The sequence below is a fragment of the Rhinolophus hipposideros genome (genome assembly GCF_964194185.1).
Source record: "Rhinolophus hipposideros genome assembly, chromosome: 3".
Taxonomy (NCBI): Eukaryota; Metazoa; Chordata; class Mammalia; order Chiroptera; family Rhinolophidae; genus Rhinolophus; species Rhinolophus hipposideros.
The window spans coordinates 93,787,772-93,802,264 of record NC_138049.1 but is presented as its reverse complement, the minus strand read 5'-3'; the positions used below and the strand labels follow the sequence as shown (position 1 = coordinate 93,802,264).

The window sequence follows — 14,493 nt, the reverse complement described above, 5'->3', positions numbered from 1 at the left end:
GTGGGCAACAAACGAGGAACAAGGTCAGCCTCTAGAAGCTTGAGGAGGGAAGGAAAGAGGGTCTCCACTGGAGCCTCCAAAAGGAACACAGCCCTGCCAACACCTTAATAGTAGGTCCATAAAACTCATCAGATTTCTGACCTCCAGAACTGTAAAGAGATTGATGTGTGCTGTGTTAACCCACTAAGTTTGTGATCGCTTGTTACAATGGTAATAGGAAATTATTCTGTTTTATGTTTCTTTATGGCACTATTGCCGCTGGGCTTAGCTTTTATTTACTTATTTATTTTTCCATCCGGTGTCTCACTCACTACAACACAAAGAGCTTGGGATCCAGGACCTTGCTTTCTTCATGGTTGTAAACCCAGGACCCAGCACAATAACAACCTGTTCAACGAGGGAAGAAATGAATTTTAATTAAGGAATTGGCTGATACCCTGCAATGGCTGAACCTCAATAAAATGCTGGTTAAACAGGGTTACAAGCCTGCATGACATTTTCACTGGCTTGTCTGGAACAGGTGGAAACATACAAATGAGCTCGGGTTGCATCTGCACTAAAACAGGCCAGGAAAAGACACCCCAGGAGTACATAGCAACAAGCCCTGCTAGAAGGATGGTGAGCACACCTAACCCCTGTCACATTTGGGGGTTCCAGCATCCCCTCCTGGTTGCTGGGACGATGAAGGAGCCTGAGCAGGTTACACATAGACACTCCAGTCCCATCCAAGCCCCTGTTTTAAATCTATTTTCATATATTACATTTCCATTCACACTGAATAAGGTATTCAAATGGGGATGGGGTGGAGGGCTGCAAAGTAAGGATTCTAACTGCCCCTCTTCATACCGGTTTCTGCTGAATAGCCTTAAAAACCAAAGCAGTTCACATATCAGAGCTGAGGTCGATGGTACACACACTCTCTGACTTTTGGGCAACATAATTATACTGAAAAGAATGTTAATTAACTTACAAAGCTAATTAAATCCAACATTTGCTTTACAGTGTTACAGCTCCTACTCATAAATCAGTTAGGAATCACGCGTCTCTATTTTTCCCTATTGCTGGTACCAGCTGGAAATGCCAGTACTGCTTTTTCCTCATACTTCTGTTTGGTTCTACACCCGTGGTCGGCTAATTTCTGGTAAAATCAACACTTGGCCAAATGTACACATAATTGTCTTGGTGCCAAAGATGACAATGAGGATAATGAGGATGATCTGCCCTACCTGTTGCATGAAGTTACGTGGGTGCTTCTGTCCTGAGAAAAAATACAGCTAGTCCTCACTTTAAAAAACTGTAGGTTTTTTGTGTGTTTTGTCTTTTTTCGAAATGAACACATGATGATATGGGCACAGAGGCTAGAAAGCTGCTTGAAGGCACCCGCTCCCATGTCACGTCCTGTGGGGAGCCTCTCCTGGCTCCTCCGTACTCATGGGGGCACGCCCGCCTGGAAGGCCCGGCACTCCACTCACTCCTCTCATCACCAAAATTCAGCCCGTGCACATCTGTCTCCTGCACCACACTGTGGATTTCTTTAGAGCAAGGAGCCTGTCTTACATGCCCCTTTCCACCCCTACCAATGCTCAGCATCCTACCAGGCAAGCTTGTCGGGTAGCTAAGCACAAGCCAAACACCGATAGTTGATTTTTAAAAAGCCCTGGGGTAGAATAAATGAGACACAATTTACACACCAAACCACTAGGGAAAAGTACAAAGTAGAAAATAATGAGGGAATTAATGAGTAAATACAGTGAATTTCATTAAGGCGTTATTAGGAACCAGAAAGGGGAGAAATGCGTGTGGACTGGAGTTTTGTGGGTTCATAGAATAATCATTTTTATTAGCAAAAAAAATAGCAGTATTACAATATGTTGTCTTCATATTTTAAAAAGTGTGAATATAAATATTGTGGGGGGCGTAAATTTTGGGGAAAATATTCTGTCATCTTGATTAATAAAGATGATTTTCTTTAGCCCTGAATGCTCTGTATGTTTTATAATATTCATAGCCATAATCTTTTTTTTTTTACAATCTAATAAATTGTAATAAAGTCTAATACAAAGATCACCAAAGCCTTGGTGTAAGTATCATAAGCATTAAACATTAACACTGAATTAGCGCCTTACTGCCACTGAAATCATTTTACTTCATCAGGTATTTTAGTTATATTAGTGCCAAAAGAACAAGCTCAGTGACAAAGGTAACCTTTGTTGACCATATATCTGAAGTATCTGTGACCTTAGAAACGTTACAAAGGAAACTCCAGTGCCCAACTGTAGATACGACTTTCTCTCTCACAAGCTTTGGTTTGGTTTTTAAAAATCATGCTGACAAGTGCAATTTAATCAGACAGGAAAACGTACTTAATGTTTGTCACAAGGTAAGAACTGGAGCAGCAACTTCTGCTCACTCGTAAGGGAACTCTTCAAACATGCTTTGCCCATGGTATATAAAAGTCAATGATTAGACACACACTTTAAACGCATTTTCCAGTTCCTGCAATTTTGAGCCGTCCTGGGTGAACCCTGGAATGAGTGATTTAATCAGCTCTACTCCGTTTGCTTTGTTAATTATTTTTTCCAGGTACAGTTGACATTCAGTATGATTTTGTGTTAGTTTCAGGTGTACAGCATAGTGATTAGACATTTATATAATTAATGCAGTGATCCCCCTGACTAGTCTAGTACCCACCTGGCCCTATGCATAGTTGTTGCAACATTATTGACTAGATTCCCTAGGCTGTACTCTATATGCCCATGATTACTTTGTAACTACCAATTTGTATTTTTTAATCCCTTCACCTTTTTCTATTCTTGAACATGTATTGAGACCCGAGGACCATGCATCTTTCCCTGGTTACTCAGAACCAAACGAAACACCAAGTATGCAATCTGCACGCGCAGGTGTGCCTGTCACAGGCAGCCCTTACCTTCACAAAGAGGTGAATCTCAGGGTTCGTGGAAGCTGACTCATTTTCTTGCAAACCATCTGCAGCAGAATAACAGGTGGGGGGATCCTCACTGCTCTCCTGGATGGTGAAGCAGGCAGGAGTAAGCACGTCTTCCTCCACCATGTTTCCATTCTCCTGTGGCTCTTCTGGGCTGGGCTCCTGGTCCTGAGTTGGTGAGTGTAATTCTTCCATTGAGATATCGCTGTCCTCCTGGGGCTCACCTGGCAGAAGGTCCTGGGGCTCAGGACATACCTCCTCAGGCAGGAGGTAGCCGTCTGCTTCTGGTAGGGAAGAGGCCCAGGTGTTCTCTTCGCCCTCAACAGCACAAACTGACACAGAGTCATATTCATGGGTTTCCAGTTTGGTGGCATATACATTGTTTTCTGACCCCAAGTTTTCATGGATGTCATCATTAAGGGCACCTTCATTTTCTGCTGGCTCGTAGGGAACCTCATACACGCTCTCTTTTTGGACAGTGTCATAGATGGTGTTGGGGTCTTGGTCATTCATGTTTATTGATTTGATGGATCCTTTTGCAAGCAGACCTGAAGGGAGTAAAGGATACAGAATGCTGCCTTTCCTTGCGGAGGAATCAATGGGCTTTTGCAATGCAGAAACTAGCAACAGCTATCAATGACAGGTTTCTAACAATCATTCACCGGAGACTTTAATCAGCAAACCACAAGTCCACTGGACGCAAGATAAAGCTTACACACTCAGTTAACCCCTTCACTCCTAAGGATATTTGCAACTAGACTCTGGCGTTTTCCTCATTGTCAGGAACTCCAAGAATTGTTGGGTCGGCTACGGGTTGAGTTGAATTTCTTCCCAGTCTACATGGACCTTTCTGAATATTGAACCGTTTGTCACTAAATGGAGCTCGCTCTTCCAATTGTCTCTAATGTTGACAACATTCAAGAAGTCCCTGCAATTCAGTGGAAACAATTTTTCACAGTGCTCCCATCTATTTATACAAAACAATTACACAAAACAAGTCATTATACAAAACAATTCTTCGAGCATTGATACCCTAGGATAAATGAGTTGTATGCACTACAGTTAGGTAATGAATTCTGTTCACGTTTCTTACCTGGAAACAGCACTAAGTAATTAAATGGCAGAAGGGAAAAAAGATAATGCTCTGCTTATGAGTACATCAGTACAGACCACCAAAAATAAGGGACTCGGAGATTTATGGCTTTGAGGTTTTTATTTTGCCCTCTTAAATCTGGGTGATTGGCAGAGTTAACAAATATCCACTAAGAATCTTTAAGTACAGGACACTGAGTTGGGCATTAAACCTATGAATTAGGAGATAGACTCTGTTCTCAAGGGACTTTCAAGTATAGTTGGAGGGCCAGGAAGAGAAACTAAAACCCTAATGGACACAGAATAAACGATTCAAGGTCAGCTTAGTGCAATTGGCCCAGGTCTGGAATAAGAGGCAAAGAACTGAATGTGTGCGTTTGCTGGTAGATGTCATCTACAGCTGCCATGAATACCCAGGCTCTTTGTTTATGAAGCTGGGACTCTGTCCTGCTAACTCCTGCTTCTCCTCATCACATCACATCCATCTTTCTCTTTGAAGTGAAAACGCAGGTAGATTGTGAAGAGACTTTAGTGTCTCCAAATCATGTAAAAATTGAGAGGCAACGCAACTCTGGTTGACAGGTTTCAAAGCATTTCGTGAACATCTTATTGACAAACTCTATAGGACCCTTAGCTCCAAAATTGTATCCAGGAAACTTCTGGAGTGAAATAGAGCAGTATTTCTAGAATTCTGGCTTTGGGGACAGCTCAAAGGATAGATAAGGGGAAAGAGACCAGAGACAGCCTCCACAGGCTATTGACACTAGCCCTTTTCTTACTGAAAAGTGAGGTTTGATGGGTCCAAATACTTGATCAGTTACGATAGATTTCATATCAGTCATTTATAATTGAATGAAGCCCCAGCTCAATTCCTCCTCGTGATTTTAGCACTGGAGGAAACCTATGAGATCATTCAGTCGAACAATTTACTTTACATTGGAGAAAAGCTTGAAACCTAAAAGGGGAAGTGACTGGTCCAAGTCTACACAGAGTTAATGATGAGCTGATTTCAGTTAAAGTTTCCTAACCCCCAGCTCAGTGATCTGCCTGCCACACACTCCTTTCCTGTAAGTTTTTCAACCTGGCTTTCACGATCACACCCTCCCCCTACTGTGGCCCCCCCAAAAATTTAAAAAATATATTCCCCATGAAATTACAATACTGCAAATATTCTACATATATGTTTACATACTGTACATACATCTGTGCTTTATACATAAAAAGAGTAAGTTTTTTGCCCCCCAAGAACCAATTGCTAAAACTTTTCTAGTGTGTAACTCATAATCTGGCACTGGATTATGTGGCATTGTGCATTAATACCAAATAATAATATTCTACAACCTGTGCCTATGTACACAGCCTGCTGACCGGTCCTCACTGTGATGTCCCATTGAGACAGCAGGGGCTGGTTAAGCTTAGGGCACAAGACCACACAGACATTTTATAAATTTGGTTCCCCCTTTGATCCCTTCTCAGGACACACCTGTCATGATTTAGTTATAGGTTGTAACATGAAACCAGTCATCCTATTACAGTGGAAGTCAGGTCATATCATCTGCGCTCAAACCCCTGCAATGGCTCCCCCTTTCTCTCAGCAAAAGCCAAAGTGCTTACAATGACCCAAGGACCTACACAATCTATACCGGCTTCCCTCCTCTTCTCAGTGAGGCCACTCTGATTGTTCCATTTAAAATAACAACCCATCCCAACTCCTATCTGTTACCCCCTCCCCATGACTAAAAACCTTTACCTGAGTTTGTGTTCCTTTTTCCATAATACTTACCACTTATTACTTATTAAGATACATACATTAATTCATTATTATGTCGAGAGTTTATTTTCTGTCTTCTCTCACTATAATGTAAACCCTGAATGGGCACCAATCTCTCTCTGCTTTTTCATCATTATCTGAAGCACCTAGTACAGTGCCTGACCCATATTAGATACTCAATACATATCTGTTGAATAGATTTTGGGGATTGTTTGATCTTTACCCTCCACTGGACATGTAAGTTTCATGAAAGCACAGTCTGCATTTATTTTGCCCATCGCTGTATACCTAAAGTCTATCAGATATCTGACATATAATAGGTACTTATTAAATATTTGTTTTATAAACAACTAAAATGGAGGAGATATATATATATAGAATTCATGTGCTTTGACTCCTGGCCCAGTTTCTTTCTGTATTATGTGTATAATGTTATCTCCTTGCTACACTGTAAACTCCTACAGGAAAAGAACTGACAAGTAGGTCATTCACAGCACTTTGTATAAAGCAAGTTGGCTTGTTTAGTTATAAAAGTTTGTCAACCAATTAATCAATCAAAAATGTTTTGAGGTATCCATGTCTGTTACTTATAACCTAGGATAGGAAATAGACACGTATTCATTATCTTGAGAAATTCTAACAATGAGTTTGCTCTCTAAAATAAAAGTCTGTTTATGTCATACCCATGTTTGGAAGCCTTTAATGGGTCTCAAGCATATACAGGAAGACATCTCTTCCAAGACCTTTCACAACTGGAACCACACCTATCTGTTCAACCAGCTTCTCCCCTCAGCACTCCCTCAAATGTTCTACTCTGAAACCAGAAAAGATGCTCTTCCGTGAATACACTACACCATTCCTGCCCCTATGCTTTTGCACATATACATGTTGCCTCAACTGGGCACAATTCTCCTCATTCCGCTATATGCAGGACATAAATATACATAAGAGGCGATCTTATGTGCACACACAACTGGGGAAATTTACAAATTAGTAATTCAAAGGAAAAGGTCCAATTGGGACTTAGAGCAGGTCTGCCGCTTGTCTGGGATTACTTTGAGGTCAATGTCTGCTCTCCTGCTTTGCATGTACAAAGACTCAATTTGGTTAGTTTGCACAGGGTTTTCCAAACGTTGGAAAACGGGGTCACTTTAACTAAACCAAAAAAAAAAAAAAAAAACCAAAACAAAGAACAACAACAACAAAAAACCCCTATCAGTTTAGCAACTAAAATGCTAATTTATTAATTTACCCACCAAAACATAACTGCTAAATTAACTTGCATACTGGCTTGGTTTAACAAGCATAAGCTCTTTACAATAGCAAAGTCTACACAGAGAAACAATTAAGATAATATCCTCATGTGATGTTTATGTGATGTTTGTAGGAGCTGAGGCAATACCCCTTTTCTTCAAACCCAATATCAGTGATTTGTGCCTTTTCTTTTTATCTTGCTCAGTCTTATTAGGAACTTATTAGGGGCACTTTTGCTTATTAGAGAATCTTTGGCTTCACTAATCATCTCTATTGTGCATTATTTGCAATTGCATTCATTTCTGCTCTTTATTATTTCCTTTCTTCTTCTCTTTGGTTTGCCTTTGATGTTTTTCATCCTAAGATAGTTGTAAGGGATACTTAGATCATTGGTGTTCAGTTTTTCTTCTTTTATAATATATGCATTTAAGACTATTAGTTTTCCTCTATGTATATAATTTTAACTGCATTTCACGTGTTTTGATATGTTGTATTTTGATTATCATCCAGTTCAAAATACTTCCCATTATCTGTTTAGATTTTTCTCCCCTTTGTCTATAAGTTACTTAGAAATGTGTTAATTAATTTCCAAACATTTGAAGATTTACTAATTATCTTTTTGTTATTAATTTTTAACTAATTTTACTATGGTCAAAGAACATACTCTTTATGATTTTAATCAATTGACGTTTTTCTTGAGACTTGCTTTATGACTCAGCTTATGGCCAACTTTTGAACTATTCTATGTGTACTTGAAAAAAACGTGTTCTTCCATTGTTAGGTATCGTGTTCTACAGATGATAATTTGTTAATTTTTGTTATTCAGTTGTTTCATATTCTTATTGATTTTCATCTGCTTGTTCTATTAGTTACTGAAAAAGGAAAGTTAAAATCTTCCTTATGATTGCTTAATTCTTACTTCAGTTCTCTCAAACTTTGTTTTGAGAAAATGTCACTCTTTAGCTCTAGTAACATTTTTTGCCTTTTTCTGATATCAGCTTTCTTTTGCTTAGTATATATACATACATATATATGTATGTATATATACACTAAATTTTTACTTTCAACTTTTATGTGTTCTTATATATATATGCATTAGATAGTTTTATTTTTATCCAGTCTGACAATCTTTGTATTTTAATTTGACTATTTAGTCTATTAACATTTAATGTAATTCAGATGTATTTAGGTTAAATATACTATCTTACAATTTGTTTTTTTTTATATGAGCTAAAACTTGAACAGACAATTCACCAGAAAATGATACAGCAATGGTCAGCTCATATAAAACTCATTAAAGAGAGCTCAAAATTATTAGCCATGAGGGAAATCCAGTTAAATGAGATCACTTCATACCACTAGAACATCGAAAATTAAGAGGAAAAGCAATACCAAATGTTGGTGATGTGGAGCAACCAGAAATCTTATACATTGATGATGAGGGTATAAAATGGTATGACCATTTTGTAAAATTATTTTGGAGTTTATTATAAAATTAAACATACATTTACCCTATGACTAAGCAATTACAGCAAATCTTAGAAATGTATCCAAGAAAAAAAGTCAATATATGAAAGTAATCTTAACAGGCTTGTATGAGAATGCTTAGAGAAACTTGATTCATAATACAAAAAACTCAAAACTTCTAGGAATAGGAGAATGAATAAACAAACTCTGGTGTATTCATGTACAGTCATACAGTATTCATACAGTGCTACATATGACTTTCCATTCAATGATGGACTGCATATGCAATGGTGGTCTCATAAGATTATAAAGGAGCTGGAAAATTCCTGCCTTCTAGTGACATCATGACCGCCATAACATTGTAACACAATGAATTGCTCACATTTGTAGTGACGCTTGTATATTAAACCTTCTGTGCTACAAGTCCTACAAAAGTATAGCACATACGAGTAATTATGTACAGTCAATAACACTTGATAATGAAAATAAATGACTATGTCACTGATTTATGTATTTACGATACTATATCTTTTATTGTTATTTTAGTACACTCTTTCTACTTAGAAAACATCTTACTGTAAAACACTCCTGTGTTGCACCAGCAGCAGACTCACACATCTTGTATTTACTGAGTCTCTGATTGCATCATTTTCTCTTGTGCTTGATTTAATCTCATGTTCTTTTATAAATTTAGTGTAGCTTAAGTGTATAGTGTTTTTAAAATCTATAGTAGTGTAGTGGTCACGTCCCAGGCCTTCACATGCACTCACTGACTCACCCAGAATAACTTCCAGCCCTGCGAGCTCCATTCATGGTAAGCGCCCTACACAGGTGTACCATCTTTTATCTTTTATACCATATTATTACTGTACCTTTCTATGTTTAGACATGTTTAGATACACAAATGCTTCCTTTATGTTACAACTGCCTACAGTATTCAATACAATCACATGCTGTACAGGCTTGTAGCCTCAGCATAATAGGCTATACCGTACTGCCTAGGTGTGTAGTAGGCTGTACCATCTAAGTGTGTGTAAGTGCTCTCTATGATGTTTGCACAATGACTACATTGCCTAACAGCATGTTTCTCAGAATATATCCCCATCATTAAGCGGTGCATGACTGTAATGAATACTATTCAGCAATAACAAAGGAATAAACTACTGATACAGACAACAAAATGAATCTCATAGACAATATGATGAGTAAAATTTGCCAGATATAAAAAGTATATACTAAATTATTTTATATAAGTATGTCAAGTCAAAAATATACGAGTGGTTACATGATTTCTAATAACTCTTTTAACGGGTACTCAAAAAGATTTTAAGGATCGTGCCGATAGTCCATGGGCAAGGAATGTCCCATGTTGACAGCTGTCTTAGAGTTCCTTTTCTGGAAGCAAAATTTCTTGAGTTACCATCATTAGGTTATGGAAGTGAAACTTACCCTACTACTTCCTGGACGACAACTGTGGGGCTAAACAAGCCAGGCAGAGTAATTTGCATAAGCCCATGGTGCCAACAACATCTTGGCCACCAATGTCCATAGATGACCATCAACAGTGTCATTTAAAAACTTTCAGCATATCTTACATCACTTTATACAATCCACGCATCAGCCAGGGTCTCTCCAAACCTAAAACCCTTGAGGAAATATGCCTTAAAATCCCCAGTTTTACAATCGTCTTCCTCATCTTTTTCTCTGAATCTGGGTGCAGGCATATGTCATTCAAGTGCAAAATACCATCCTTTCATGTTAAATCTATTCACACCCAAAGATTTTATACCTTTAATGGAGACTTTGGGGTCACAGGGAGTAGTCACATCAGGTAGCAACGTTCACCGGCCCCACCCCAATTCTCACTCACCTCCTCTCTCCCTCCCTTTCTCCTTTCTTCCACTTTCAGAAGAACCATCAATTCGTCCAGTTTCTCCCATAGATGATTTATTTCAGACAAGCTCCACTCATGCTTGGTTTGGAGGAGAAATCTTTTCACCTTTCTTCCCAAACAGGCTTTTCCAAGAATTTCTTTGGAACACACCCAGTATCCTCTCTGAAGAGAATTCTAATGTATATGATATCCATCTCGTTGCATCTATGTTCAGATTTGGTAAATCCCTGATGAGATATTTGGGACACTGAAGACCCAGCGGCCACGAATTTCCGAACAGAAGCAATATCTCTGAATTGCTTGATCTTTAAAGCATGAGAATGGTTTAGCTCCCAGAAAAGATGAGTACAGCTACAGCACCTCAGATTTGGAAGCAAGCCACGAGCATTGTTCTACTTGAATCTCCCTCTTCACAGTTGTTCTTATCAGTGGTTAGCAGATTATGGGGAAGGGGAAATGAGGGTATGTCAAAAATGGCCGTTTGGAAAGGGCTTGGAATCTGTTCAACCTTTTAAGGTGAAGGGGATGAGGAAAGTTATAGGCCTAAATTTCCTGCAGAGCTCAAATATTCGACTTCCACTGGAGAACTCGCTTGAGTTTAATTTCAGTTCATTCCAGCCAATCTGAAAATCCTCAAACTATAGTCTCCTAGGATGAGAAGAGATAGTGAGCCCCACTCTACAACAGGTCCTGGAGTGAATGATTGGGCCCTGCTATAATTGATAAACCTGGGACTCACAACATGACTGTCAGGCTGGAGGTAAAATAAAGTAGGTAAAAAGCTTATTGCAATGCCTGGCTCGCTCTTAATTGGTACTATAGTAGTCTCCCCTCATCCACAGTTTCGCTTTCCGTGATTTCATTTACACCCCGGTAAACCACGGTTCAAAAATATTAAATGGAAAATTCCAAAAATAAACAATTCATAAGTTTTAAATTGTTTGCTGCTCTGAGCAGCATGATGAAAACTCACACTGTCCCACTCCATCCCGCCCAGGACATTAAATCATCCTTTTGTTCAGCAAATCCACACTGTATCCACTGTATCCACGACTGCCCATTGGTCACTTAGTAGCTATCTGGGTTATCAGATTGATGGTTGTGGTATTGCAGTGCTTGTGTTCAAGTAGCCCTTATTTTATTTAATTATGGCCCCAAATGCAAGAGTAGTAATGCTGGCAATTTGGATATGCCAAAGAGAAACCATAAAATGTTTTCTTTAAGTGAAACTGTATGTGTGTACAGGAAAAAACATTATATATAGGGTTTGGAACTATCTGTAGTTTCAGGCATCCACAGGGGGTCTTAGAACGTATCCTCATCTGGTAAGCGGGGACTACTATATTCCCACTATTATTGTTGTTATTATTATTATTATAATTAAACTTTACCCCTTACATAACAATATCAAATCTTCTGCTGTCTTTTTATGAGGAACAAGCAAACATTCTGGATCCATCTAAAGATATGAAATCTGAAAATATAAAGGTGATGAAAGGTCTACAAGACATAGCTCATGACTTCAAGAGTTTAAAATCTGATTGAGCGGAAAATATAATGCTTCAGCAACCAAAGTTAATTGATAATGTGAAGTGTGTTTAGTGACAAGTGAATGGAACTGATCTTTGTGGCTATTGTATGTCAGAAGACAGCAAGTTCACCCTGGACTGAGGTGAAGAGTAAAAACAGTATCTTAGGTAGTAGATGAGACGTGGGTAGATGGAGTGGAGAAGGGAGGTTAAGGTGTGAAATACAATGCAGAGCTGAGAATTCACAGTGACTGAGAGAAAACAAGATTGGATGCGGCATGCAGATTATGGAAAAAATAGAGAAGATGGGTGTATTGGGCTAGACTGTGGATGGCCTTGAAAGCCAGGATTAGAAATCTGACTTTTATGCTCATAGGAGGACATTGAACATGAGCAGATGCCTAACACAGAAAGAAGTTCAATTCTACAACCGTTTAGACTCTAGCTGGATTCAATACAGAGAAAGCTGCTCAGAGAAAACCATTTCCGGTAGCTAGTATTGCTTATTCAAGCAACTGGTCTACTGGCACCTCACAACATGGCATCTACACCTCAATATGGGCACAGCGAGGCAACTGTGTATGAGCCACCTAATTCCTGATGGTTCATCTGAGTCATTTCAGCGAAGAGCCCCTCTCCCATCTACTTCTCCTGGTACTCTCCTTCTGGAGCTCTATCAAACACCCTTCCCACCCAGTGGTTGCATAGCCTTTGTTTTCATAACCTTCATCTAGTCGTTTCAACTTTCTAAATTTCATTCCTCAGGATTCTAATTCTGCCATTATACCCCACTGTAAGTATCTCTTCACAAACGCTTACTTGCATACCATCCCAAAATTTTATACACTTTCTTACTTGTCAAGTTATAAATAGTCATCCATATCTTGACTCATTATATTGGTGGTCCACCTCAGTGCTATTTTAGATTATAGAATCTAGGAGAGGTCCTAGAGGTCTTCAAGGAGCTTGGATAAAAGTCATTTATGATGTTTTAGTACTTAGAGGAGATGAATAAAGACAATAGGGAAGGGGGGGCATTAAATATTCGGGGAATGACAGATGAAATCCTTTCCACCAAAATAATCTAACATGAATGGGAAGGGACAAAAAGGTTATTTAAATAAATTTAATAAGGAAATTGAGCACCAAAAACAACACCTTTGAAAAAACAGAAAACCAACAACGACAACAACAAAAATACCCAGAAATCTATTCTTTCACAGTTCTGGAGGCCAGAAGTCAAAATCAGTGTGTCTGCAGAATTACATTCCCTCCAAAGGCTCACGGGAGAACCCATCCTCACCTCTTCTAGCTTCTGGAGGTTCTAGGAGCTCCTGGCTTATGGCTGTAACTCTCCCATTTCTGCTTTTGTCGTCACATGGCCTTGACCTGTTTTCCTCATGGGTCTCTCCTGTGGAGTCTTCAATGTGTATGTCCAGTTACACTTGCCATTGGATTTTCAAAACAGAATGAACAATAAGCTCTTAAGCAGGACAGTCCTTGCTTTATCCTCTGCCTATCCCTGGTGCTCTGCCCTGGGACTGGACTACACACCAACCCCAGGATCCCGTTCTCATGGATGTGCTCCAGTTCTCCCTCGTATGAATACTTCCTCTTTATTCAGAGGGGTCTAGTTTGCTCCCGCCTCTTCTTCCCTTTGCTGTCTCCAACAGGACCAAAGCATCCTTGTCTGACCTGCTTAAGGGCTCTCTGTTGCTTCTCTTGAACTTCCAGTACAGAGAAAAAGCAACTCAAAACAGACGAACTTGCACATGCCCAATGACTGAGGGGCCCCGGATAGCCGACTTCAAAGAGGAGAAAGGAGAGTTGAAGTGGGCCTCCTCTTAGTCAGGCACAAGGATGGAAGCACACTGCAGGAGTGCAAAAGGGGCTTGCAGAAGTAGTAACTCTACTGAGTAAGTTCATGGAGCATTACTGGGCCGAGTATTTTTCATCTCCATCATTCTGCCTAAAGAAAATGTGCTTTCTTTCTGCCGTGAACAACTTGACTCTGCTGTGCTCTCTCACCTCATTTCATTCCTCCAGTACATTTCTCCATCTTTGAAGATTTTATTTTGCAATTTGAGGGGCTTCAAGGTTTTACTCTTTGGGAATTTTTTTTTCCCCCAAGGACATCTGGGTAGTTTAGTTCTGTATGATAAAGCCAAAAGCAATCTACCTCAGTAAGTAATCTTCCGAGTAATCACTCTGTATTATATACTGAGGGTGCCAAAAAAATGTGTACACACTTTAAGAAAGGAAAAAAAAACTGTATTAAAATTGTAATACTCAATATATACCGATAACAAAAGATGGATACAAGTCACATTTGACTTCTGCAATTATAAGAAGTGCTCAAAGTGGTTACCATCAGCATCATTTTGATAGTTTTTTCCTGTCTTAAAATGTGTATACATTTTTGGTACTCTGTGTGTGTGTGTGTATGTATATGTATATATGTATGTGTATATACACATATATACGTATACATATATACATATATTTCTCTATATAAGAAATACAATGCAAATTGTTACTG

At 39.1% G+C, this 14,493-nt stretch overlaps 1 protein-coding gene across 1 annotated transcript in view; it reads right to left on the bottom strand.

The window, feature by feature from the left end:
* The window catches only part of CLIC5 (chloride intracellular channel 5), a 158,917-nt gene extending 155,042 nt beyond the window's left edge, over positions 1 to 3,875 (bottom strand). The window contains exon 1 of the mRNA XM_081044727.1: positions 2,930 to 3,875. Coding sequence (XP_080900853.1) covers positions 2,930 to 3,460 — 531 coding nt within the window. The 5' untranslated portion in view covers positions 3,461 to 3,875. The remainder of the gene's footprint in view (positions 1 to 2,929) is intronic.
* Between the last annotated feature and the right edge of the window lie 10,618 nt (positions 3,876 to 14,493).